The sequence below is a fragment of the Andrena cerasifolii genome, chromosome 2 (assembly GCF_050908995.1).
Source record: "Andrena cerasifolii isolate SP2316 chromosome 2, iyAndCera1_principal, whole genome shotgun sequence".
Taxonomy (NCBI): domain Eukaryota; kingdom Metazoa; phylum Arthropoda; class Insecta; order Hymenoptera; family Andrenidae; genus Andrena; species Andrena cerasifolii.
This window is the reverse complement of record NC_135119.1, coordinates 23,404,671-23,432,078: the sequence shown is the minus strand read 5'-3', so window position 1 is coordinate 23,432,078 and position 27,408 is coordinate 23,404,671. Positions and strand designations below refer to the sequence as shown.

Below are 27,408 nucleotides of genomic sequence, written 5' to 3'. Positions count from 1 at the left end.
CGGAGCCAACCACCGCGAAAGCAATCGCAGAGGCTAACATCTGCGAAGAAAAATCGAGCGGAGCCTCTGACGTCCCGCGAGTGCGCCGTGCCCGCGGACGAAGGTGCCGAGTTTTCGGGTGGACGCCGATTTCGCGACCCGGGGAAATGCCGGAGGAGGGTCCCCGATCGGCGAGGCTCGTCGCCTGGTGATCGCCGCTGGCTGGCTTCCTCGGGAGAAAGGTGTATCCAGGGAAAAGGGTCGAAGTCTAGGAAAGAGATAAAGGTGAGGGAGGATCCGGTCGAGTGGGGCATGGGCCACGAGCCGAGTGGGGAGGTGGAGGCGGCACTCTCCTTCGAGTATATATGCTCGAAGCGAACGACGGTACGCTACAGTTCACCAAGAGACAAAAGCGACAAGGATAGGGCCAGCCACCAGTATCGGGAACCGCGATTACCAGGCCGATCGACACGCGACCCCCACACACGAGAGTTTCGTCGGCCACGTCCGAGCGGTATAAGTGCGAGTCAGTGTGCCGATCCTGTTCGTTCAAGTGTCCTGTTCCGAGGATTGTTGGATCTTTCGGGAGGAGCGGACTTTTCGTCGTCACCTCTTTCGGCTGTAAACGTTCGCGCCAAGACACCATGGGAAACGTAGCCGGGACGAAAGTCAGCCTACTTGCCGCGCTGATGGTGTTATGTGCCATCGTTGTGATTCTGATGCCGGGGACCACGCACGCCAGGCCATCCCCTTTGCTTAGGTAAGGGCTCCAGTCGGCCGAGAATTTTCGCCAGTGATTGCAGAATTTTTGGAGAAAGAGGACAGAATCACCTTGAGCTTTGGCGCTCTGACTGTTTCGCTCGACGAATGCCTTTGTGGGGGCATTTTTGCACCGGCGTGAATGTTTGCTCCAGGGGTCGAACGAAACTGTTAAAAATTTCAATTGATTATGAACTAACTGTAATTCTGTGAATATTATTTTTTCTGTTCCGAGAGAAATGTTACAAAATGCAGGGTATTAACTGAAACTTCTGTTTCCATACGTTTCTCTGTAAATGAGAGACTTTAATTTTCTTGAATGTTGAAGAGAGTTCTAATTAAAGAGAAACATTTATTCTGCTCGAAAAAAAGTTGTAGTTGTGACAAGCAGATTTCCTGGAAATGCGGGGTAGATAGGTCTGAAGGTTAAACCTTAAACTGTCCGGGGAAAATAATTATATAAAAATTACAATGTGCTTTCTGTTTTATATTTAACCTGCTCCTTTCAACTTTTATATTTTCCCCTTAAATATCTGTTCAAAAGCAGCACCTTTATTAATCGAACCTAAAATAATTGTGAAAACTTGAACTCTCACAACAGAATTAAAGAATTAATGTACATAGGTGACTTAACACAGAAAATAAATAATTTGAAAGTTAAAAGTTCGATAATTAACTGTTATTTATAAAAATTCACAGTTTCATTCGACCCCTGCTTTGAACTATTCGCGGTGAGGAATCGGTTTTTAAATTTGCTGTGCTATTCGAGCGAATATCGCAATCGTTGTGGGTAGAAGTATCCAATTCTCGTTCAATCATCCCCGAAACCGCGTCTTCAATCGCGCGGGGGTTGTCTTTGCTCGACAAACGATCCAGTTAACAGTTTACCTCGATCTCGTCAAGAATGTTCCACTCTTCCCTTAGAAGCTGAAAACTTTCTTACCAAAGTAATCCAGTAATCCTTCAAATGCATTTCGCGTGGTTGTGCAATTGCGAAGAGCAAGGCACTAGCATGATTTTCAGTCTCCCTTATCTGGAAGACGCTTCGCGCTTCCTCTTTGAAATATCAACGAAAAGAAAAGCAGTCTCTGTTGCCCAGCGGTTGGAAAATGTCCCTCGCTTCGTTCCCGCGTGAAACAACAACGGAAAATCGACCTGCCTGCAGTCACGATATCACTGTACCTGCGATAGTGGAAACCGCATTTTCCGAATCGAGCCAACGACCACGGGACGCGTCAACGATCCTCGCCACCGATCGAGCACCGTGCAATTCGTCGCGGGAATCGTCCCCCGGTTTCGTTCCAACGGGAAAATCCCACCGTCGACACGCTCCAAGTTCCAATCGCTAGATCGCTATCTCGAGCCGATACTTTATCGATTTATTTTCGACTCGGCGACGCGGCAGTTTAGTCATATCGCAGGCTACCAACGTTTCCCCTTGAGATCGCGCCAGACGTTGGCGGACCTTCGATGCTAGGATCCCGATTAATGCTGCATTCTTTTCTCCATGGGAGTCCCATGGACACCGATAACGCTCTGCCCAGATAGAGATAACGCGGAGCTTACGTCCCACGTGCGCTCAGGGAGATTAGCGCCCCGATCGAGATGGCGAAATTAACGGCGATCCGCAAACACGGTTTATCCTGTGCAGCCCGCCGATCGCCCGGCCAATATACCCCTCCCCCGCAACCATTTTTCACTGCCAATATGAAATTCTGACGCGCGATTTAGCCGCTTTATCGCGCCGTTTATTGCGGTTTTATCATCGGGCGATATCCTATTGGCGTTGCAGGCGATCCTGCGAGGTCCTCGAGGAGACCGAGCGTAACCGTGGATCGACGAGATGTTCAGCTATTTTCGGAAGCTCCCTTAAATACTTTCGGGTTTCTGTTTTCAGCGAAATATTATCAGACCTGAACAAAACACTTGGGATATTGGAGGATCTTGAGTTTTATAGATTGAACTTTGAATTATCCAAATCGAAGGATTTTTTAAAGTAATTCTCGTTAATAAGAATATCGAAGCAAGGAAGAGGGATTGATTGGGAATTGATGAATCGAGAGGTGCGATACAAGGGGGAATAATTAAAAACATATGATTTCGGCGCACAGTTTCGGTCAATTAAAAAGATTTTAATTGACCGAAACTGTGCGCCGAAATAATGTTTTAATTTTTTAAAAAAATTTTACGGTGGAAATTCCAACTTCATTATTTAAGGGGGAATAAGGCATTGAGAGCAGAACGGACTAATCGACATTGAAAAAAGAATAATTTTCCCTATCTTATTTTTCCTGATTAGTAGAGCCTGTGATACATTATTGCTAATAACTCGATTTCTTCAAATTTCTTCGCTCCTCTATTAATTTTCCTCGCCGCGTGCAAGTTGATTTCGCGGCAGGTTGGAGGCTGGAAAGATGACACTTCCCCGGGACAACGGCTGGTTTCCCGTTTAGCGAGTTTTCCTTGGCGCGAGTGATCTCATGGGAATGATTTGCAACACCGATTTCTCGAGGCTCCACATACCTGCTCGATACCCCCGTGAAAGTTTACTCACTGATGTAATTACACGTGCTATTGGCGCAAGTCATCGTTACACGTTTGGAGAATGATACAGTGGGAACGCGTACCGTGCCCAATGCCCCCCGACGCGTTGCGATATTCCCTCGACAACCGCTGGCAAAAAGAAGTAGCTGCAGACGGTTGGTAAAAATGCATCGAGCGTGTTGTAAAAGTTTATCGCGACACCGAAACATGGATACATTATTAATACTCTTCCAATCGCTTGGCACAGTATTCTTCTGCGCCTCGAGGACGCAGAGCGTGTTGAACTTGGGAAGATTAAGTGGGAAAGCAGAGTTTGCACGAATCAATCTTTAGTTAATAATAAATATATTAGAAAGGGGCACAGTATGTACTAAAAAGAATTTCTTTATTTCTGCACGATTCCATTTTGATGTCAATAAAAGTGCCTTGTTTATATCATTGAAATCCAACGATCGTCCGATTGAATTTTCACTTCCATGGGAAATGACTCGTGCCCATTTTCACCCACGAATCCAGTTAATTTATACACCGATTCTGTAAATACAAATGTACCGAAGAGATAAGAAGCTCCCTCGCGTTCAGATTGCCCGAGTCCAAAAAGCTATTTCTAATCGTTTCGTTTATCAGGCGACAAAAATATACATCGTCCTCAGAAAATGGTAAAATAATTCATTCACTATCTTCGATAAACTAGCTTCACTGAGCAATCGGATCTTGGAGGAACGAAGCTGCTCCGATTTTTCACGACTTCCATGAAACATAACGTTCTCTCTAATCGTACCAATAAATTTCCCACAGACTTGATGATTAATCCCATATCCTGGCTAATCATTAATTCCGGAGCAACGACGCTCGAGACTTCTATTTCTTTCATCGAAATCTATAATTTAGAAGAACACCGATGACTTCGAACTTGACACTGCTTATCGCCTTCTAATCGTTCCCATATATGTATATTCACCACATTTCCATATAAAAAAAAATGGTACTCAATTACGTTCACATTATTAAATACTTTACAAAAAAGAGGCAGTTCTTATTTCACGATGCTCATACACGGTCATTGATTTTCCAGCAGACAGAGGCGAGTGTCAGACCAGAGACTGGCCGAAATCGAGACGCTGATGGGCCTGGAGAACGTGAGGGGAAAAGTGGTGAAGGTTCCCGTTGCATTCGGCGTGTTGGATCCAGATAAAATGTAAGCACATATCACCGATTACATAATTTCAGAAACGTCGACTGACCCGTATCGCTGACTTATTGTTCACGGTCGGTTATCAGTAATTAATAAACGCCTCCTTCTAAGGCGGGTACAAAATTCCTCTGATAAAGTACGCGTTACGCGTTTCCCTATCATATCAGCCGATCGAAATTACTCTCACCACGATGAATGGCTATTATCAATTCCCTCGACGAATTTCGATGATTCCTCAGCCATCCCCCGTCTTCATTCCGTTTCATTTAAAGCAGCATTGTGGATCGTAGAATTATGCCGCGTTCCAAAGAATTAGGGCAGAGAAACGGAATAAGAGGAAATCGTGTTTGCGTCCGTCGTTTTGCGAATTCCCTTCAAATTGTTCCCAGTCGATTATTAGTTGGCGCGAAACTGCAATCGACTGTGCGCACGTGTGGATGAAAACGATTAACGCGTATCACGCCTCGTTCGGCGCGAATTACGATCGGTGCTCGACGTTATCGCTGAACGTCGATCGCTTATCGCTCGCATGGGAATCGCTTGTTGACTGTGGGAATTCTGCTGGAGTGGTGTACATCGTAAACGAGCCTGTGCGAACGATAACCAGTGATCAAGCTACCGGGCGATTTCGCGTAACGATCCGGGGGCGAAGGATAACGCGGGCGCTCCGATTTTCTGAGCAACCTCGGGCGGAGGGAGAGCGACAGCTGGACGAAGCACGACTGATAAGGGGAAGCGAGATGACCCTTCGATTGCCCGCGAACGAAGCGCGCCAGTGCTTCCCGGGGCAAATAGGAGACAGATATACCACCGGTTGCATCATCGCACCGCCGAAAATACCGATCTGCGCGATGGAAGAAGAAAAGGAAAGCTATTCTGGTAGTGCAGTGACTGATTCTGGGTTCAGGAATCTCCGAAGCGTACATGGAACGCGTCACGAAAACAAACACCGTTTATTTCTGCCCAGCCGCTCCTCCTTTTTCATTTCCTGGCGGTCTGTCGCGATTTTGACGAGTTTCCGCGCGGGGCTCGCGTAGCGCAGCCGGGGAGGAAACGGGGCGAACGGGGGTGGGGAATCTGCAGGGAATGTGGCGCACGTTCGGCTCGAAGCGGCGTGGCTGCATTGAAATTCAACTTGTTGCTTCCGCCCTGTACGTTCTCGTGTCGCCTGCATGACAGGGGTGATCCTTCCAGCGGATGAGAATGAATGGAGGGGCTCGGTGCTGGGTGGGCTAATGACGCGGAAGGGGGTGGTCACGTATCGCGGGGCGAAATGAGGAAGAACAGCCTACTGCTAACCAGAAGGTACCTCGAGGGTGTCGCGAGACAGTGGCAAACGTCAGCCACGGTATTGTATTAACCCTGGACCTTTTCGGACGGACCTGTTGGTCCTAAAATAATTCCCGTTTACTTGTAAATACAAAGGGCAGGGATATTTTCTGAGAGGCGTTTGTGGGCGACTAATAAAGATTCAAGGGGAAGGGATAAATATTGCCGTCGACAAATTGAATTGGGGCGAGGGGTGTAGCTTAGGCTTAAGAAGTCTATACGGAAGTCTGTAGTGAATTCTGTTTTTTGGATCATCAAACTGAAGGTGCATATGTACGAAGTAAAAGGGCGCTGCATTTTTCTGTCTACGATTACCTGGAAGATAAATATTCGACAGATAAATAAAGATAAACAGTGACCCAAAAATGAAGCCTTTTTTAGCCTCTTTTTGGTCCCACGATTTTGGAACGGAATTTTGTGCCTAATGATACCTTATGATGGGACATCAATCGCAACAAATTTTCGAGTTGAGGTGACAATTAGTTTCTGAGATATGGAATTTAACGCGTCAACCCATACGCTTCGATGTACGAACTTATATCTCAGTCCGATAATTTAAACAATTATTTCCAGGGTTTTGCTGACTGCTAGCAACGAATTTGAACTTAGATTTTCAAAATTCACGAAAAAGAAATAAAAATGAAGAAATATAAATGTCTGTGTAGTGGGTGTTTTTTTTTAAATATATCGTCCACTATATTGAATCGGCCATTGTGAGTTTTACTGACTGCTAACAACAAATTTGAACTTAGATTTTCAAAATTCACGAAAAAAAATAAAAATCAAGAAATATAAATGTCTGTGTAGTGGGTGTTTTTTTTTAAATATATCGTCCACCATATTGAATCGGCCATTGTGAGTTTTACTGACTGCTAACAACGAATTTACCCCTGGAAATAATTCTTTAAATTATCGGACTGACAAAAAAGTCCATACATCGAAGCGAATGGGCTGACGCGTTAACCTTTAGAGGGCCGGGCTGGCCACTATAGTGGCCGCCTAAGAATTTGGATATTTTGCCGGCCATTTTGGTGGTATATATACATAAATTTTAAGTAACTAAAATTTACAATTTCAATGAAAAAATCCCGGCCCTCTAAAGGTTAACGAATTTTCACTTCTGTGACCTCCCATATCTCAGAAACTAATTGTCACCTGAACTTGAAAATTTCGTGTGATTGATGTCTCGTCATAAGGTATCGTTTCGCATAAAATTCAGTTCCAAAATCGTGGGACCAAGAAGAGGCTATTTTGTGGGTCACTCTTTCGCGCGGCGTGATGGTCGATCATGCATAACTCCTATACTTATTATTACTAATTAAAAAATAAAAAAATCGCAACTCCTTCAAAGATGCATAAAAACATGATCCAAATTCCAGACGAATCGCATCGCTAGTTTCTTAAAAAAAGAATCCCAAATACTACTATATTTTCATCCCAAAAAATAGGATTCCCCATTAAGTCTGGCTGCTGCGAAATTTATGTCGAATTTTTTAATATAATTTTAAATGATTTTTGATAATTTGACCCTGCTTTCTGCTCTTCACAATTGTTGTTAACTTCTGCTTACGACATTTTACATTTCAAGGATTGCTGCTTGGGGAAGAGTTATAGCCCGAGTTAAATTATTCAAAAGTTGTTCCGTTCGTTCCCGCGTTACATTCCCGCCGTCGTTGCTTCTTATCGCCGCCAAATCGATGATATAAGATCCCTCCCATCCGAGTCGCGAGGATTCCAACGTTCCCCATACTCGAGCAACCCCGGCCCAGAAACTAGTGATTCCAGAAGTTGAATTCAGAAGGCGTACGTAAGCATCATGGTCGCGGCTGCATCTGGCGGGACGCGAGATTATTCGCTTACGTACATAACGATGCACGCTGAATAATATAAATCGCGACGAGGTGGTCCCCGCAGAATAAGAGGAGACAGGAAGAGTGGTACTGGCGCAGAGAATGCTGGGTACGTAATGGAGCCTCTAACCGGGTTACCTATCCGCTCCGAATGCCATCCGAATAAATTTCTATTCAGACACGTTGCTAGCCGAGCTCGCCCACTCCCTGGTAACATCGAAAATTCGCCTCGGAGCCGAGGACGAGTTCGAAAATCCTCGCTCCGATATGCTAACGTTTGCACGCGCCTTAATCATCCCGAGGGGCGACGGCTTTCACCACTGCAACGCAACTCTGTGCCCTTCATTTTCCACATTCAACTCGTAATTCACCGTCCCCGGCCCTCCGGAGATCTCCAATTGACTTTCGAGGGAAAATTGCGTGCAAAAAGGGGAGACGCTTCGCTGTAACGAAGGAGCCAACAGCCTCCGCGTCTGATGGACCATTGTGCGCGCACGAGGAGCGATTTCGCCAGTTTCTTTACCGGAGAACAGGGTCGAAGGGTGTAATAAGACGAGACGAGGGCTGAACACCTCCGGAAGAGCGCTCTCTGATGTTTGGCTTCGCTGGAAGAAGTGTCATCGTGGATTCATTTGCAGCCACGCGCTCAAGTCGAAGATGAAGCGCAGCAGGAATTTAATTTTTAGGAGGCGAGCTTTATACTCAACAGCGCCTGCAGCTTCTCGCGTGGGAATTCGATTGGTTTCGGTGGCTAAGTGTGAGCCGGTCAATTGGCACGCGGGCTCCTTTCCTTTTGGCGTGGCGAATAATTTGCAGTCGAGATGCGTGAGCCACGACTGTGAGCGGAAAGCGTAACGAGCGAGAGGGAAATGCATCCGAGGCTGCCAGAGCTCGGCTATTATCTCATGCTCGATTACACGCGAAACGTGCTCGAATTGGGCTTTCGATCTTGAACTGCAAGGGGGATCTTGAACCTAATGGAATTACCGTGACACTGTAATACTGACGGGGATTCAATTGGGCCGTGAGGTTTGTAAAGGGAGCTGGAGACCGAGCGAAAATACTGGCTCCTCGACAGTTCTTGTGCGGTCCACTGAAAAGGCGGCTGAACAAGTAGTAAAATCTATTTAAATTCGAACTGAGGAGTACCCGAGGATCGCAAAGAATTTAGTGGAACGAAAGTAAAGAACATTACAACGATCGATAAAGAAAATTGATATTTCGAAGGAATTACGCCATGAGTAACTAAAAAAGAATATTTATGAGAATGGAAGAACCTGTTAGGTACCACTGCTCGTTTTGGCAATGAAAATGTTAAATATTGACTCAATGACAAGCGGATGGGAGAAGCGTAGTGGCGCCAGCTACTTACAGTGACTTACACAATTTCCACGATTCCTCAGAATTCCACGTTCCCAGCGATAAGGCTCGAGCGAAATAATTCGCAGCAGGACATTCTAGACGATTAACGATTGCATGCTAGGCGGTATTTCATCGGCACGTGGTACCCTTTCCTTGCTTTCGACACGTGTGGCACGCGTGATCGTGCGAAACGCCGTTCTGCGCGTCCGTTCTCCAAAGTCCAAAGGCGAGAAAGAAGGGAACGGGTCGGGAAAAGAATTGCTGGATTTGGTCGCCTGAAAAATTCCATTCCGTTGGCCGAGCATATGGCATCGATGCTGAACGCGTGATCTCCATTTCGAATCTTCCTATTTCTTGCTACTCAATCATCTCTGGCGGGGACGCGATCGTTTCGTCTTTTCCTCGCCATTCCCTTCGTCTTTAACCCCTTGAACTCGTTGTACCAGAATATCTGAATCTTCTCGCTGTGTACCGCGGTTTATACGTGCGATCCCAGCTTTTGAAATTTTTACTCTCACGATAATTATGGAGGTTTAATGATAGAATAATAGAAGATAGTAGAAGAGATTTCCCTCTTCTTCTTTAAGGGGTTATACCTAGTCAGGAGGCCGAAAAGAGGCGAATATTTCTGATTTTTTTTTGAAGAAGCGCAAGCGTATATTTTTACAAAACTTTTTGCGCTTAACAGAGCAATATTTAGAGAATATTTGGTAATTTTTTCGGAGAAAAATATTTACGTTTAAAATAAAATACCAACCGACATCCAAGAAGCATTTTTAAACATTTGGTTTTGCGGTGAGCACTGCCATTCGGAACCAGATTATTTAAAATCAGAAAACAAAAAAGATTTCGTTAGTATATTAATGTATCCTCAGATTGGCGGAGAGAATTTTCCGAAATATTAATTTAAAACAAAATGGCGGCTATTTAAAGTTGAAATCCTGATTTTTTCGTACAAAAATCACGCGAAAAAATCAGGATTTCAATTTTAAATATCCGCCATTTTGTTTTAAATTAATATTTCGGAAAATTCTCTCCGTCAACCTGAGGATACATTAATATACTAACGAAATCTTTTTTGTTTTCTGATTTCAGATAATCTGGTTCCGAATGGCAGTGCTCACCGCAAAACCAAATTTTTAAAAATGCTTCTTGGATGTCGCTTGTTATTTTATTATAAACGCGAATATTTTTCTCCGAAAAAATTACCAAATGTTCTTTAAATGTTGCTCTTTTAAGCGCAAAAAGTTCTGTAGGAATATATGTGTCCACTTTTTAAAAAAAAATTCACAAACATTCGCCTCCTTTCGGCCGCCTGACTAGGTATAACCCCTTAAGAATTAAATGCACGAAGGTGAACAAGTGTAGGAAGTCAAGGTTCAATGGGTTGCATTTTAGAGAGTAATAGTGATCGAGACTTGAACGTTTAACGGGTTATTCTCACTCGGTCCCTTTCTTTTCTTATTCCAGAGGTCGTAGACGAAGATCCGCCACGAACAGCAGACTTCAGACCCTGCAACGCATCATACGACTTGTCGCAAACAATCCTGACGTGCTCGACGACGAGGAAACGATTCTTTCGTTGCCACTGGTAAGCATTGAATTCTTTCGCCCTTTTCCTGCGACTTTCGTTTCAAACCTCCTACGTCTTTCAACGCGTCAACAATTGAGTTAAATTGTGCAAAAAATTCCGACTCCGACACTTTAAGACGTGCCAAAGTCCTCAAAATAATGCATAGTAAAATTCCTATACGCAGAATGAAACAGTCATTCTTCCTATGATGAGGGTAGCACGTGAGGCATTCGATTAACACTCGCTTCGAATTCTCAGTAACAGTCCACGGAGACTCGAAGCGAGAAAAGTAACAGTTAAATAAATCGAGCAACAAACGTTCGCTCGGAGGAAGATTTCATTAAACGTCAATGAATTATGCTAAATCCTTCTTACGCTAGCTGATGTAACATAACCGAGTCATGAGGTTCTCTGCCACTACGATCCTGAATGGTTCGCGTAACTCCGGCGTTTTATCGATAACACGCGACGCTCCTTCGTCGCCAGCTAATTGCGAATGCAATCACAGCGATAATTTGTCGGCAATGAAAAATCTAAGGAGATCGCTGGCACGCGCCTCGCCGTACCATGAACTCTATGCAAAAGCGTGTGGCCTTCTCATGATACAACGTTTCGAGACGCGCAATTTACATACAAATCACTTATCGCCTTGCATTTCCACGCGGTTTCAATTTCCCAGTAACGCCGCACGATATTTCATCATGTTGCGCGAAATTCAAGTAATTCTTTATTTTATTTTATTTTACTTTACTTTATTCTTCGCATTAACCTACATTGGTGCTAATCTTTGAGGTCCATGGATTGTTTTGCAAGTCCTTGTATGTGCATATGTTACTGTAAAAGTTCGAGGACGGGGAGTCTTGGAATTTGCCGGTGAATCCTAGCATTTGCCGTTGCGCGACGCTGGAAGTCCGAAATATCTTGAAAATATTTGAACTTCGGGCTTTTGCCAACAGGGTGATCGATAAATCCTGACATTTACCAGCATCTGTTGGTGGAAGCCTGAGGTTTGAATGTTTTCTCAGATATTTCGGACTTTTGCCGCCCCGTAACGGCGAGTGTTGGAATCTGCTGGTAAATTCCAAGATTCCCCGGTCTCCGGATTTTTACAGTAGGTACGTGTGTACTTGTCTCACTCATACGCAATTATGCACAGGGGCCAGTGGCTCATTTCACATGATAGGTACCTATTTGTTTGGTGAAAGGTTCTACGATACTTTGTTAATATGGAGCGGAAATTTTTGGGGAGCATCAAATTTTGGGGAGTGGAAAATTTTGGGGTGCGAACAATTTTGGAGAGCGGTAAATTTTGGGGAGCGGCAAATTTTGGGGTGCATCAAATTTTAGGGAGTATCAAATTTTGGGGAGTAGCAAATTTTGGGGAGCATCAAATTTCCGGGAGCGAAAAATTTGGGGAAGAGGTAAATATTTCGGAGTGACAAATTTTGGGGAGTCTGAAACTTTGGGGAGCGATAAATTTTGAGGAGTGGCACATTTTAGAGAGCATCAAATTTTGGGGAGTGGCAAATTTTGGCGAACATAAAATTTTAGGGAGCATCCAAATTCGAGGAGGAGTAAATTTTGGGGTGCATCAAATTTTGAGGAGCATCAAATTTTGGGGAGCATCAAATTTTGGGGAGCGATAAATTTTGGGAAGTGGAAACTTTGGGGAGCGGCAAATTTTTGTAAGCGGCAAATTTTGAGAAGCGATAAATTTTGGGGAGCATCAAATTTTGGGGAGCGATAAATTTTGGGAAGTGAAAACTTTGGGGAGCGGCAAATTTTTGTAAGCGGCAAATTTTGAGAAGCGATAAATTTTGGGGAGCATTAAGTTCTGCGTGGCGGTAAACTTGGGGGATCGACAAATTTTTGGAAGCGATAAATTAGAGGGAGCATCAAATTTTGGGAAGCGACAAATTTTAAGCGAAAGAAGTTGGGAAAGATTTAAACACGGAAGCTTAGAACAACTTTAATTATTATTATTATTATTATTATTACTATTTCGACGGGAGAACCCTTTAGTATACAAAGCTTGAACAATTCAGTACAATAACTATATATAAAATAACGTAACATAAACAGAAAAAATAAAATAAAACGGAAAATATAAAGTAATTTAAAAACAATTCACTTTTATTCATCTAGCAAATTAGTAATAACTCATATCTGAGTTGTAATATTGAATTAATTTTAAAATTGCCTCGACTTTTTTAAATTAAAAATTTAGATATATTTCATGTATATTATTTTATAAGCATCTTAGTAACCTAGGAGCACGAAATCTCCAAATTCGTCCCTGCTCTAAACTCAAACCCATATTCACGAAAAATTGTAGAGATCATCAAATACTCGTTCGACTATGGATTATTCATACCACATAGTCTTAACCGAAAATACTTTATTCTGATTGCAGAAAGTGAAAGAGTACCGGCGCGGCGACGACGACTATCAATTTATTTAACTTCGAAGCGACGCGTCGCGCTGGAATCCAGGGCGAGCACGAAGACAGTTGAGAGACCAGAAAACGCTTACAGAAGGAAGGAAAAAAAAATTAATGATCTCTCGACCCTAAAACGCCAGAGCAGTATTACCGGACCGTCCTCCGTCCGAGCTTAAACTCTTTAACGAACACTTACCACTAATTAGGATACTAAGTAACTAACCACCGAGCGGGGAATGAACGAAGAGAGGGTGGAAGAGAACGATTTGGTAAAGTCACACTGGAACGTGCTCTTCGTTCGAGCGTAATCAAACAGGAAGCATCGTCCGTCGTTAATCTTAGTTTTGTATTCGTTCCTACACACGTATTCTTCTATTCTAGTTATTTATTTAGGTAGCTTTATTTATTATTTATTTAAACAGCTCAGGCCAGCTTTCCTCCATCGGCGCTCGGTATAGCGTGAAAAGGAATCACTCGACTCGTGTCTACCGGTCACTTTCATTCCTTTAAATCTCGTTCAATTTCAATCGCTGGAAAATTGAAAAGCTATACCGCCTCGGTGAAGAATCACTGGCCCGCATCGATAATCTCTTGAATCAATCTGACAACGTTCCGTGCCTCGAAACGGATTTTGGTAGATCTTTCAGCTAACCGCGGTGGCTTAATTATTAAAAGGCGTAAATTTTAATAACAGCAATCGGTTATTAATACAGCCACGGCAAGTCTAAGCCGCGTTTGCTAGAATCAGGTGGGAAGCGTCAGCCAAGCCCCTGGAGAGGGGGAGCGGCATTTATAAGTCACGAAACCTGAGAAATTTAGTTACCCCTCTGATTACCTCCGAAATCGATAATTGCAAGCTTCCAACATTAACGCCTCCAGACGAGGCGAGATCTGCTTAAAATTACTCTCCCTCTCTGGGGCTCTACCCCGACACGTCGCGAAATAATGTTAAGCCACTGTGAGGCACTACTGAGAAATCAATAAGAAAGAAGTGATTGATTTCAGTTCGATCGCCACTCGTCGTTTTCGTGGCATGGCGGTTCCCAGATTGCGGCAAATAGTTTTCTTTTATGAGGCTCCAGAAGAGTCTCAAGCAGCCCTGTGCATCATTGGCAATGTTGTTCTGCTCTTTACTGAACAGTTAGAGGAAGGATCGATAGGTATCGAGATTTTCAGGGATTTACTTTTGGGAAGAATTTGGGAGCCGTCACTGCGAGATTCGTACGCCATCTCATTCGTCGAATTAATTTATTTATCCTACGCCAATGGATTTCCATGTGAAGCGTGTATATTTAGTAAGACCGCACGGTATTTCATTGAACATGTGATGTATTTTATTTATTGCCCCGTACGGAGAGTCACGATATCGGGAGAGAACACGCGCGTGCTTGCGCGCGAGTAATTAGTACCGGATGATGTCGAATCGTTGATCGCGCGATTACTCGCGGACGAATCCGCGTTGTTCGACGATGTATTGATACGCGAGAAGCATATAGTACCCCTAGGACCTTTTGTATTAAGTTATTTATTTATTTATTTATTTAAATGCACCGTAGTGCTAGGCGAGGCATTAAAGACACTGTCGCGCGTGCCGCGACTTCGATGTATGTATCGAGCAACGCGTCCGAGATGGTAGTTCTCGTTCATCTTGCGATCTGTGCGTATCATTTTATTTACTTGAACGCAAAATAAAAGTAATAGTCAGCTGTAGAAATTTTAATTCCATCGGCTCCATTTCCCTCCTACATGTTCCCTTCGAAAAGTTTACTTTGTCTAAGTTGCAGTAGTTAAACATAGATAGTAAAGAGCTCCGAGCCAATTGGAACGTTTAAGAGATTGCCTTTCAAAGACTTCGCAGCTTTGAAGATTACTTTTCTTAAGTAATCGTGCACACGCTCGGTATTGAACTCGTGGGGACGTGGATTAACTGCATATTGTATTCGAATTATATTTCGTTAATGCAGTTAGTGCTTTAATTAGCTTGCTTTCTCCAGCGGATTTTTTAAATCACTTTGAACTTCTCAAAGGGAAAGCTTCACCCCTGCATTGCAATTTGCAGGAAGAGTAAACCTTAACGTGTTAAAGCTTCGCTTGCTATAAATCTACTAATTAATGAGTAATGAAATATGGAGGAATGTCAGAGGAGGGTAAAATCTTTATTGAAGTAAATTTCGAACAACGAATTAATGTTAAAAAAATTATTCGTCATGTGTCGAATAAAGTAAAAGTTAAAATTTAAAAATTTATTCGACGCTCCAGTTGAAACGAAAAAATTAATTTTATTCGACGAATAAAAGAGTTAACTTTGTTCGTCAAATAATCTAAACTTAAAGTAACTCTGATTTATTACTTAAATAATTTTTTATTCAGTTAATGCCCAACTCTGGTGAATGTTACCGATATCAAAAAGATAATTAAATACCTGGAAGTTTGCCGATGAATTAGTTGACATAGAATTCCCGATTTTCAAACGGATCCGCGGCAAATTAATTAAAAATCCGCATCAGAGCTCCCTCTGGAGAAGCCGTGAAGGAAGCATTTCAATGCTGTCGGTAAATACAGTTTATTTGAAAAAAAATTAATGATACGACTGATAAGAACACGCACGAGCTTCCTGTATGCCTGCATTCGGATATTCGACCACGTCTGAGGAAAAGTTACCTCGGGAAAACCGATAGGGCATTCACCGGTCGGACTAAAAACAGTTTATACTACTGGCAGTAAAGGAGAGGCTGGAATTAGTCGGATCTATTCTAAGCAGACGCCTGACGACGAGATCTTTATTAATAATCAGCCATGATTGAAACGGAACGAAACGAAATCAACGTGAAAATAATCAATTTAGATTGTTAGACTAAAGAAACTACTTACACGGAACAGACTGGACAAGAGGAAGGGGAATTGTCAGACCAACAACGTTTCCGATTATAAAAGAAAGGAAGGAAGGAATCATTCCTCCAAAAACTCCCCACTCGGTCAAAATTTTTATTGAAATAAAATTTCGAGTAACGAATAAAAGTTTAAAAAATCTTATTCGTGACTCCTTCGTTAACCTGAGTTAACTCTATTCGACACATGACGAATAATTCTTTAACTTTTATTCGTTATTCAAAATTTTATTTAAATAAAAATATTTCCCATCTCAGGTTAAACAGCGTTCTCAATTTCCAATTGAAACAGCAAAGCTGTCTCCCACAAAACATGACTACCCGTCTTTCCCCCGAGCACGAGGAAAAAGCGAGGGAAACGATCCGAACTTGCTGACACAGCCAGCTTTCCAACGCGGTGTGCCAATACTGGGATAGCTCGCCTTTTCGAGCGGGATCCCCTAGGGAGGAGGACAGTACTTTCGCGGCCGGAGCCGCGGGAAATTGCAATAATCCCGCTGGCGTCCAGTTTCCTTTGTGGTTCGCGGCTTTCGTGCGAGCGGCTGATCCGTGGCGGGCGCGATTGGCCGGGGCAATCGGCCGACGCACCCGCTACTCCCGACAGATATCGAATTATTTCATAAATACGCACACAGAGACCGCGTGGGTGGCCGCACACCGTTTCGCAATCGGTACTGCGCAGCGAATCGTGCGTGTATCAGCGGCGAAGCGTTACGTTGTAATCGGGGAACGGGCCTCCAAAATGTTGCACAATACTCCGCCGGTCGCCGATTAAACGGACACCGCCGGCCGTGCTGCATGCGGGGATGGAAGCTACAGTGCCTCGCTGAGATAAAGCGACTTCGTAAAAGCACCGGGGGCTCAGCCTCTTTATCTGTGCTGTAAAGAAGTGCAGTAAAAGAAAGTATTGTTGCGAGCACCGGGTACAGGCCTTTGCATTGCCTGCTGGTGCTCGTAGCTGAAGATAGAAGACGGTCGGCTCCGTTCAAGAGGACGATCGGGAGGCCGACAAGAAGACGGTCTTCTAGCACACGCCATCGCGGCCGGACGTGTCGGGCTTAGCCTGAAACTTTCTGTATCTATAGCCTGTGTCCTATGTACCAAATATAGTTGTGTCGTGTGTGCGTCCATCTAATTATTCTACTACTTTGCGTCGGGATGAAAACGCCCCGGCGCAACTGTATGTACGTACATATTTCGAAATAAGTGCAGCTCTGTATCAAGTAGCAAAGGACACACTCGACGGCTTCTACCCCCAATAATTATAATAATAATAATAATTATTTATTGCATAGTAGACTTTACAATAGAAAACATATAAAAAAGCGAGAAAGAGAAAGAGGAAAAAGAAAAAGAATAGTTAGATTTGAATAGCACATACAGTGACTCGCATTAATATTCGGACACTTTTTAAAATCGCATAACTTTTTTAGAATTGGTCCAAACAACTTGAGTTTTTTTCAGAAGCTAGAAGGATTAGTTTGCTAACTGACGCGTTTCGTCGTTTTGAAAAAAAAAATGTATTTGGTTGGAATAGCGAAAAGAATAGTAAAGGTCGATTTTTAAACTTTTTTTTCTGAGCTTGTAATGAAAATTAAAAAAAAATAACCGTTTGTAGATTGCAGTAATTACTGAAAAAGTTTAAAAGTCGACCTTTACTATTCTTTTCGCTATTCCAACCAAGTACATTTTTTTTTCAAAACGACGAATCGCGTCAGTTAGCAAACTAATCCTTCCAGCTTCTCAAAAAATCTCAAGTTGTTTGGACCAATTCTAAAAAAGTTATGCGATTTTAAAAAGTGTGCGAATATTAATGCGAGTCACTGTACATATTTCCAAATAAGTGCAGCCCTGTAACAAGTAGCAAAGGGCACACTCGACGGCTTGTACCCCCAATAATAATAATAATAATAATTCTTTACACAGTAGACTTTACAATAGAAAACATATAAAAAAAGCGAGAAAGAGAAAGAGGGAAAAAAAAGAATAATTAGATTTGAATAGCACATATAATAACACTAGAGGAGTGCAAAAGGCGAGGTACAGCCATCAGCTGTTATTAACCTTACCATTTAAAGCTTCTTAAAACTAAAACTAACACAGTAGAGTACAGGAAAACTAAATGTAGACGGCTAATGATACCCATTGCACGCCACTTGAGTGAATTTCGGTCCAGTCACGTGTATATCTCGGCGAGGCACTATACGCGCGCCTAAATCCCTCAGCTCCATTTCACGATCACGCGAGTGTATCTTGAAAACGGTGGTGTGGTGGCTGAATTGTGAAACACCGTATCGCCGCTCCACGCCCTCCGCGTTTCGCCACAATACGCGTTGTTTTCACTCTGTCTTCTCTTCTATCTGCTGTTCGACGTTCGTCAGATCGCTCTGGGTCGATGCCGCTTGATAATGCGGTAGATCAGGGTTTGCTGGTTTCTCGGGGGGTTCGTCCCTGACTTTCACGCGAGCGACGATACGTCGGTGGGTATAGGAAGGGTGGAGTTTCGTGGGAATTATGAATGGAGAACGTATAAGCAGAATTTTGATAACTAGAGGCAGGCTTGTAGGGGTGGAAGAGTGTCCCAAGGGGAGATTGTTCATTGGGGATGCAACTGGGGCTTCGGATATAGATTCGCACAAGTTTTCATGGTTCTCGAATTTGCCTTCAACTGGATTGAGTGAAGGTGTTACGAATTCTAGATGCTAAAGAGAAGAGGACCTCGCTTGAAATATTTTTTAATGAGTAGGTAGGGAGATAGTGTCATGATTATCCAAACTGTTTGTTTAGTTTGTGCCTATTTTCCCCTTTTCACACCAAATAAAAGGAAATGCTGGAGGCAATTTTAAAAGTGTCCAATGTATCCCCGTGTTCAAATTATCCCCGCTCCTCCACTGTTTTATTCAGAAAAAATTATTGAAACGATTATTTCTCAGTTGAATTCTATCCACTGTGGAAACTAAATAATAATCAATAGGCACTCGTAGAAGAATCGTTGGAAACTGTAGACTGTAGAGAAATGTGAAAGTTATTACTTTCCTGAATTAGGGGTAAGTTACAGCTTCGTCGGGCCGCTACAAAGAATCTGTCACATATAAGATAATAATTGGCATGCTATAAGGGGTTTATTTCGGTCAGCGCGCCGAAAATTCAGCGATTTTCAGGAATTTATTGCGACGAAAATAATTATAGTAATTGAATAAAACTTTTTTCTATTTAATAAACTACATTTCTACCGTATATAAAAAATACGAAAGTAATCAAATTATTGCTTTTCAAACGCTTTTGAAAGTGTTCTTGACGACATGTTTAAAAATTCATGCCTCGGTCGTGCAGGCGATTTCAGCTGTTAGACTTAGCTGAACCCAAAAATCCAGACAGATTCTTGATCAGTATGTCTGTCGCTGTCGCTCGGACTATAATTAGTGATTCATCTTATAAATTAGCAAAATGGCAGGCAAATATGTAAGAAAAATGTTTTTTCGGCTCTTTCTTCTGCTATTTTCGATTTTAAAAGTAGGTTACACTCAATGAAAATACTTGGTTGTAGTCCCTGCGAGAGTCACAGGTGTGCAGAATAAGCAGTAAAATTTATGAAGCAATCGGTTCGATAGATTTTCAGATTTTATCTTCAGCATGTGGACAAATGACGTTTCGAGAAAAACACTTTCAAAGTTTTCATCAAAATGCCGCTGTAGAAGCTAAAATAATCGAAATATTTCCATGAAAATTTAACAGTACATCCTTGAGGATATGTACTTTGGAAAAATGTTTAAAAAAAATCGATTTCTTCAACCCGTCTAACCGGAATGACCCCCTTAAAAAACGAATAATTCCAACTGCACATAGAAGAAGGTTGAACGAATCTCGATTATAAAATAGCCGGAAACTTTGTCTATACGCATTCATTTGCTAAGATCGTCTCAAGCAACTTTGCCTATGTAGAGGCTATCGTTTATCGTCGGACGTCCGCTTTAATTATAACCGCTATCTATTTCATGTCCATTTCCTCAACGGGTCAAGGGTTTACCTACCGCTTCTCCCGAGATTCGCTATCTGAAATTGAGCAGCTAGCTTTCCTTGCAAGGAAAGAACGCCACGAAATCAAAAAAAAAAAAAAAAAATACAAACTCGCGAGAGGTCTCGCGGAACTCGAAGATCGCTCGAAGTTGAAACGACTGCGTCACACTCGGTTTCGTAACTGTGCTCAAACTTTGATTATTGTCCAGCTCGTTTGGCTGTATCATTGTAGTCCTCGTGTTGCAAGGACACGTTACTATTACTAAATTCGCGCTCCGCCAACCCGAACTTTTACCGAACGATCGCCTTCCGGGAAGTCGAAGGAAATCGATCTGTAATTACAGATTCAAAGATATTGGAAAATCCGCTGAACGGATTGCAGGAATCCGTTAGGAAATGATGAAACCTGGCGGTGTAATTAAATCATGCATTATCTGGCGAACGATAAGTGAAAGACGAAGATAAATGAAAAAAATTCTTGCTCCCGTTCAGCTGGACGTTCTCCAGTGGGATCTAAAAACGGGCACAGTAGTTAAAAAGGGAGAGCCCTGGGTTCCACTGGTCCTCCTTTAACGTGGAACGCGCACGTCTTTCGAGTATTCTCCGGTGAGGTACGAAACACGAAGGAACTATGGATAGGAAGCGTGTATTTCTTTGCATCCACGCGGAGGAAGATAGCAAGTGGAGCTCGAATGATGAAACTAGCAACACAGTTACGTTGAAACTACTCGTTCCTGTGCTCGTTAAATGGAAATGTTCCACGTGATTCCCATGTAACATTTGCAATTTCAAGCGAAGAAAAAGCTTCGTCGGAATTATTACGTAACAACTCCAGTAGGTAGCCAACAGGCAATACTAGGTTTATCCATATTCAAACTATAACTGCTTCTCTGTTGGACCAACTTGCAGGTACCTGTCCACCCTTACAGCTAACTAATACAAGCTTAACCCTCCTCACACTTTTTTATAATCAGCAATCGGCCACATGGGGTTCGCTGCACCGCAGCGTCATTTTTAAATTACCATTTCCGAATTTTTGAATCGTTAAACTTTTCAGTGATAAATAATTGTGCATTCGTAATGCTCTAATAGTCTTTTTTCTGGAAACGTTAATTTGTATCTGATGAAATTTGTATTTGAAAAAATAGTTGTGTGAAAAAGCGATTGTTTTAGTTAAAAATCGCCAAATTTTTAAACTTGAATACTAAGTTCTGAAAATTTATAGAAATATTGGCAAATATACACCTCGTGTGACAAAAAAGGGTTAAAAAACACCCGAATTATCGTCAGCTGCCATAATTTTCCCTCAACTATAACAATTACGACGCACGAAATAAGCTGAACCAGCGTCGCAATATGACCTGCTCGGATCGTCTCAGCTTTTCAAGAGGAGCATCAAATCTAAAAAGTGTCCGCGCCCCACCTTCTCCGCTTCAGAGTGCTTCAGACGAAAGCTGACTAAAGACACACCCCTTGCAATAGCCTGACACCGTAACGCATCGCGTCGAGGCTCCTTCTTCTACTTATCTCCCTGAACCGCTAAACTTTCTGCGCGTCGCTGAGTGGCAATCGCGGGCGTAATTAAAGAAAAGGCAACCTTGGGGCCAGCTTGCCATTGTTTTCCCTCAGCTCGTGCGCCGCACGCGATACCGCTCGGCGATAGTGCCGAAACGATTTCGGCCAATCAATCCGCGATTCGAGCAGGATTTATCGGGGCTTGCGAAGCACACACGCCGCGTGTCGTACGACGAGCTGAAGAAATCGCGCCTCGGCGATAACGCGAAGGGGGTGTAGAAGCGACGTCAGTGGCTCCTCAGCAGAGAGGGGGGGATGCTCCACCAAGACGAATATATACGGCGTACCGGACCGTCCTAACATACAGTTCCAAGTAGAATCATACCGAACAAAGCAGCTTTCGACTTCTAAGCTCGAACGAGCCTCCAGGAGCATCGCGTGAAGTCGGACGATCTTAGTGTCATTTTCCGCGTCCTCTCGATTCGTTTCGTGCTCTTTCTTCTAAACCTGCGCGACACCTTGAAGAAGCAAGCTTAAACATGAGATCCGGGATGAGAGTGACGTTGCTTTTCACGCTGTTCTACCTGTCGACGATCGTGTCTGCGCGCCCTGGCTACGAGAGGTAATCGCCAACTGTTCTTCTTTGGGATGTTGGGAATGCTCGAGTCTTGGGGCAGGAAGGATTTTTTATTCAGAGTTTAGGGAAGGGAGAGTTTGATTGTATATTCCTCGCGGTAGATTCGCGAGGGGAAAGCCGCTGGACGCGCAGGGTGGTTTGCTGAATTTCAAGGAAACTGGGCACGGGGAGCAGATGAAGGAAGAGCTACTGGGGGCGGTTAAAGAGTGAGTATTTGGATTTGTATTTCGAGGGATGTGAGAATAATTCTGAAGTCCAGTTTGGGAAAGGGAATCAGGAAGCGGCTTTCTATTTCTAAATTTTACTGAGCCTAGATCTCTACTAAGAAAAAAGGAGCTAGAGAATCTTGAACTCCCAAACAGTTCGTCAACACCGCCGAATCGTTTTGATCAAATGCTTCCTAGTTTCCTTTTCGATTGAACAATGTCGCGGTTCAGAGTTCGTAATCGGTCAGCGCCGGGAACTGTGCAAAAAATACAGTTTCTTAAGCAACTTCGTCTGGATTTCTGTGCGCGCAGGCGACACAAGCGACTGTCGGATCAAAGGCGAGCAGAATTAGAGACCCGGATGGCTCTAGCGCATATGATGGAGAAATGGGCGACCGTGTCGAAGGGGGGCCGGCAACTGAACATGTTGAAAACGTGAGTGCTTTCGCTATATTGTATTATTCCTACCAATGTGTGAGCCGTTTGTTTTGAAAGTGGCCTAAGCCGATTTGTCAATTGTTTTTTGTTGACTGTAGTAATGTGTAAAACTTGAAGTTGTTATTAAGAATTTATGTATAAAATTTTTTTTAAACATAAATGAACTTAGGTCACTTTAAAAATAAACGGCTCATGTATCGAATCTCAACGAATGGATTGTTCTTTGCAATGATGTCTTTGGATATTTTGCTTCATTTTTTTGTACCACCCTTGCGTCTTCTTTGTATCAGTGGCCGAAGGAAACGCTCCATATTCGAAATGAACATGAAGAATCTGAGGAAACTCTTCCGACTGTCCGGGAAACTGGGCTACAAGGGAAACCCGGCTTATCCTGTCGTTAGGTACGTAATTTAGATTGCCGAGTTAATTGCCATGCACTTGTCGAGCGCAGCTATCGCCCACGATATCACAACGCGAGGTGAACGTTAGATATTGCAACTGTTGGATAATGGGAATGGATAGCACGAATTTAATCAACTGAGAAGTTATGGAGAAATCATTGGATAATGGTGCCGATAGGTTGAGTCATTGAGAAAGTTGAAGGGGGGCGTGAACTTAATTCGATATTAACGTTATGACTCATAACTTCAATCGTTACTTATAAGCTATTAAATCTCCGTCTACACTGTATTGCCAGCTTCGACCTTCGCCAACGCGTTAAATCTTTGAAATGGCCCTCTTTTATTAAACGTGGACTTTCCTGCAAGATTTCGGTTAAAAAACTGTATGACTGTGGGGTAGCTCGATCGTGGCATCGATTTATTTAGAGGCCCAAAGATTCTGAGGCTCCCTTATGCAGGATTATGAGGTCCCCTTATCACTTCAACGTAATGTACGATTTCTTCGGCATTCCCGATAATTTGACTAAAAAGTGTTTCTAGCAAAAGTTAGATTTATTATTATTATTAATAATTATACGGGAAATCTCCATGATTTACAAATCATAAAAATAAAGCCAGGTATTAATTGCAGAATCTGTACAATAAATTAGCCAATAATATGTAGCTAAACAAAGCTAACTAAACTAAACTTATAGGATAAATAAAATACTAAGTACTAAGTACCACTGTGTAAGTTAGTTACATGTCTATATAGTATAGGGCTGGGTATATTTAAATAATTTAATATTCGAATATTTTACAAGTATTCGAATGCTACGAATAAACTTCGAATATTTCAGTATTCGAATGTTATTATTCGAATACTATTCGAATAGTATGGTGTGGAGTGGGTCAAAATTAGCTTACAAGATTTCACCCTGACAAATGAACCTAAAGAACTTGATTTATTATTCACACCATACTATACGAATATATCAGTATTCGAATACTTAAATATTCGAATATATCAGCATTCGAATACTTGAATATTCGAATATATGAGCATTCGAATACTTGAATATTCGAATATATCAGCATTCGAATACTTGAATATTCGAATATATGAGCATTCGAATACTTGAATATTCGAATATATCAGCATTCGAATACTTAAATATTCTAATACATCAGTATTCGAATACTTAAATATTCGAATATATCAGAATTCGAATACTTGAATATTCGAATATATCAGTATTCGAATACTTAAATATTCGAATATATCAGTATTCGAATACTTAAATATTCGAATATATCAGCATTCGAATACTTAAATATTCGAATAGCATTCAAATACTTGGATATTCGAATAGTATTCGCCAAATAATTGAGCAACTGAAGTATTCGAATATTCGAATACCGAAAAATTCGACAAATAGTCCCAGCGCCAGTGCAAACACTAGTATTCGAATACTTGGATATTCAAATTATATTCGCCAAATAATTCAGCAACTGAAGTATTCGAATACCAAAAAATTCGACCAAGTAGTCCCAACCCTAATACAGTACCGTCCTTACCGAAGTCAAGGAGCCCAGGAAGGGGTCTGTGCCACTGAAATTTTGAAATTCTGATGTAGAAATTCAGAAAATGCCCCCCGCTCTCCCGATGCCCTAAGCACGTGCTTATTTTGCTTATCGATTAATCCAGCACTGCAGAGAGGTCTCAGAGTTCATTGATTGAGAATTGATCAACGTCACTTTGGTACATCCTTTGAGATCACTCTCGCAGAAATACCAATGTTCCCATGGAACGTAGATCATTCTCGACTGCTTCGCTCCGCCAATGGTGCAAGAGGATGAAGCTGATCGATGAATGAAAAATCAACGCACGCGGAATTCTTTTTCCCCTCGCCGAGGAGTCACGCTCCGCATCTATGACGCGCTCAGTATCGAACGCGCAGAAATTCAGGATTGAAAATCGCTGACTCGGGGAATCTGGTTCACGCTGGGGAAAAAAAAAAAAGTCTCGCGGCGCAGCTCGTTCGCCGCAAGACCGATCCGCTTCCAACTGTTTGATCTTTTTTTCTCTGCCGTAATCCGCGAGAGATAAGGTCGCATCCGCGCGCGGGGGGGAAAAAAAAGCTCGAAATTCGCGTGCACGCGGGGGAGGCGCGGAGAGTGATGTAAGAGGAGCGTGTAACGATAGTCTCCGAGATAACTCCTTGTCGGACCGCTGCCCGAGACGAACTCGGGCCACAGCTTATCTGCCCGAGCTGTGTCGCAATTATTCCGATTTGCATCAGAAATAATTCGACGATACTGCGAGCGAGCTAATTAACAGCCGCGGACACGCGGAACGTTCGGAGGCAATTGGTCGCGCTTTTATTCGCGGCGCCGCGCTCGAGCGACGACGCCCTTTTCTTTAGAAACTCGCGTTCCTTCGATTATGTAATTACTCGCGTTGTAATATCTTGCTTGCTGAGTGCAGAGGTGTCGCGTAACAATTTTATGCACCATAGCTATCTATTTATTGATCACTCAGCTGAATGTTAAACGTAATATTTATGCAGATGGCGCAGAGTTAATTTAATTATCGCTACTTTGTTCGCAGCTGAAGCCTCGAGACGATGCAGAAGACGTCGACGTAAATTTTACTTGTGCGGTGAATCTGAAAGGATGACCCTACCACCGAAAAAGGAAAATGGAAACTCGTTTGCCACGGTTCGATAACGATCGACGAATCAAGAATTACCTAGGCGTTTTTTGTTTTCTTTAAATTAAAAGAATCATCGTCACGACAGCCTGCCGCGCATCGCCCAATGACAATTATAATTATGCAACTTATTTATTTAATGTACATGGACAATACACCATTTCGTAAGATAGTTTTCTACTCTTTTTGTATTCAGCGAATAAACGTATTATTTATTACGCGCTGTGTTCCTCTGTTTACCGACAACCCAGACCTAACCCTGTAATGTCGTTCCTTAAATGTAATTTTGCGAAGGATTCTGCTGACAATAGACAAACGGTATATGCGCAAGTAATTGGAGAAATAAATAGTTTGAATTCGAAGAATAAGCTTAGCAATTCATTGTTAAGTGAGGATTAATAGTTAAAAAATTGTGAAATTTAAATTAAATACAGGTTATAAAATGCAACCAGTAAATCTAGAACCTCCACCTAGATTAAATACAGGATACAAAATACAACCATTAAATGTAGAACCTCCACCTAGATTAAATGCAGGTTACAAAATGCAACCAGTAAATCTATAACCTCCATCTAGATCCTTTTCATTCATGTTTTAAGTGTCAAGTTCAGTGTTTCTTAGAATAAAAAAAATGTATTTTAATTTGGACACAATTTAGGAAAGAAATTGGAAAGAATGATAATAATTAGTTGTTACACCTGTGGTAATATCATGCGATAAATAATTTCAAGTTTCACTAAAAAATCACTCACTAATTGGAAATCAGCTTGGAATAGTAGCCCTCGAATTTCGACATCCATGAAATCTCGGCCGCTAATGATTGCATTGCTGCCATCTAGTGAGCGTAATCTGAACCACGTACAGACTACATAATTACTGCGTTATTTTACGCCTCTTTTACAGCTACCAATTAAGTAGTTACGCTGCATAAGGAATACGAGATAAAGAAATGCTTTTAAATAAACATTACTTAACTCGTAACTAGTGATTGTTTATCTGAAATTCGTATTACTTTTCACACAAATCACACGAACGAGTTATAGCTATCTTATGCAAATGATTGGGAAATAACAATTCTCCTAGCAAGTAACTTTATAATTTAAAAAAGTATATTATAATAAAAGTACCTTAAATTCGTCTTCCCTTCTCATCACGAAAAATCCTCAGTCGAGTCCAAGTCTCACTTTCACGAAATAATTTACGCCCCGTTAATCAACGTACTGAAACGCTTGCTAATTTATTTAAATGGAAAATCAAGTATCCCGTTAATTCCTGAGCAATTAATAAATTCGAATTCGGACGCCATTCGTTTACACCTAACCCACACGGCATTGGGACTTTCGATGTTTTCATCGAACAGGTCTCAATGTCCGAACTCGTCGCCAGGCCCAAAACCGGCCAACCCTCCCATTTCTCTCCGAATGCCTCGTGAACGTTCCGAATTCTACGAAACTGTTTACAGAAATCACGAGAAATCGCGACGCCCAACTACCAAACAGCACGTCCCGCCGAACAAGAACGATTCATTCAGCAACTTGCATTTCCGCGAACTTCAAAAATGTCTCGATAGGCGCGATCGATAG

General features: G+C 42.3%; 3 protein-coding genes across 4 annotated transcripts in view; all 3 read left to right on the top strand.

Moving 5' to 3' along the window:
• Positions 1-25,242, top strand: part of LOC143378918 (uncharacterized) — a 105,509-nt gene extending 80,267 nt beyond the window's left edge. For both annotated transcript variants that reach the window (XM_076831036.1, XM_076831037.1), the window contains one exon: positions 23,888-25,242. The gene's annotated coding sequence lies outside the window, so the exon portion shown is untranslated. The remainder of the gene's footprint in view (positions 1-23,887) is intronic.
• On the top strand, positions 377-14,739 carry LOC143366402 (uncharacterized). Its single transcript, XM_076807470.1, has 4 exons — positions 377-739; positions 4,358-4,480; positions 10,489-10,609; positions 13,005-14,739. The coding sequence occupies exons 1-4, from the start codon at positions 624-626 to the stop codon at positions 13,050-13,052; spliced, it is 408 nt and encodes a 135-aa protein (XP_076663585.1). The 5' UTR covers positions 377-623; the 3' UTR covers positions 13,053-14,739.
• LOC143378924 (uncharacterized) lies at positions 21,809-26,043 on the top strand. Its single transcript, XM_076831050.1, has 5 exons — positions 21,809-22,073; positions 22,190-22,294; positions 22,607-22,729; positions 23,023-23,133; positions 25,724-26,043. The coding sequence occupies exons 1-5, from the start codon at positions 21,991-21,993 to the stop codon at positions 25,725-25,727; spliced, it is 426 nt and encodes a 141-aa protein (XP_076687165.1). The 5' UTR covers positions 21,809-21,990; the 3' UTR covers positions 25,728-26,043.
• The last annotated feature ends 1,365 nt before the right edge of the window (positions 26,044-27,408 follow it).

What these genes read in the sequence shown, in the direction of transcription:
- LOC143366402 (XM_076807470.1), top strand. Translation starts at nt 624, where the DNA reads ATGGGAAACGTAGCCGGGACGAAAGTCAGCCTACTTGCCGCGCTGATG. An exon ending in GTGTTGGATCCAGATAAAAT is followed by an intron (nt 4,481 to 10,488) that starts GTAAGCACATAT and finishes TTCTTATTCCAG; the next exon opens with AGGTCGTAGACGAAGATCCG. An exon ending in CGATTCTTTCGTTGCCACTG is followed by an intron (nt 10,610 to 13,004) that starts GTAAGCATTGAA and finishes TTCTGATTGCAG; the next exon opens with AAAGTGAAAGAGTACCGGCG.
- LOC143378924 (XM_076831050.1), top strand. Translation starts at nt 21,991, where the DNA reads ATGAGATCCGGGATGAGAGTGACGTTGCTTTTCACGCTGTTCTACCTG. An exon ending in GCGCGCCCTGGCTACGAGAG is followed by an intron (nt 22,074 to 22,189) that starts GTAATCGCCAAC and finishes TCCTCGCGGTAG; the next exon opens with ATTCGCGAGGGGAAAGCCGC. An exon ending in CAACTGAACATGTTGAAAAC is followed by an intron (nt 22,730 to 23,022) that starts GTGAGTGCTTTC and finishes TCTTTGTATCAG; the next exon opens with TGGCCGAAGGAAACGCTCCA.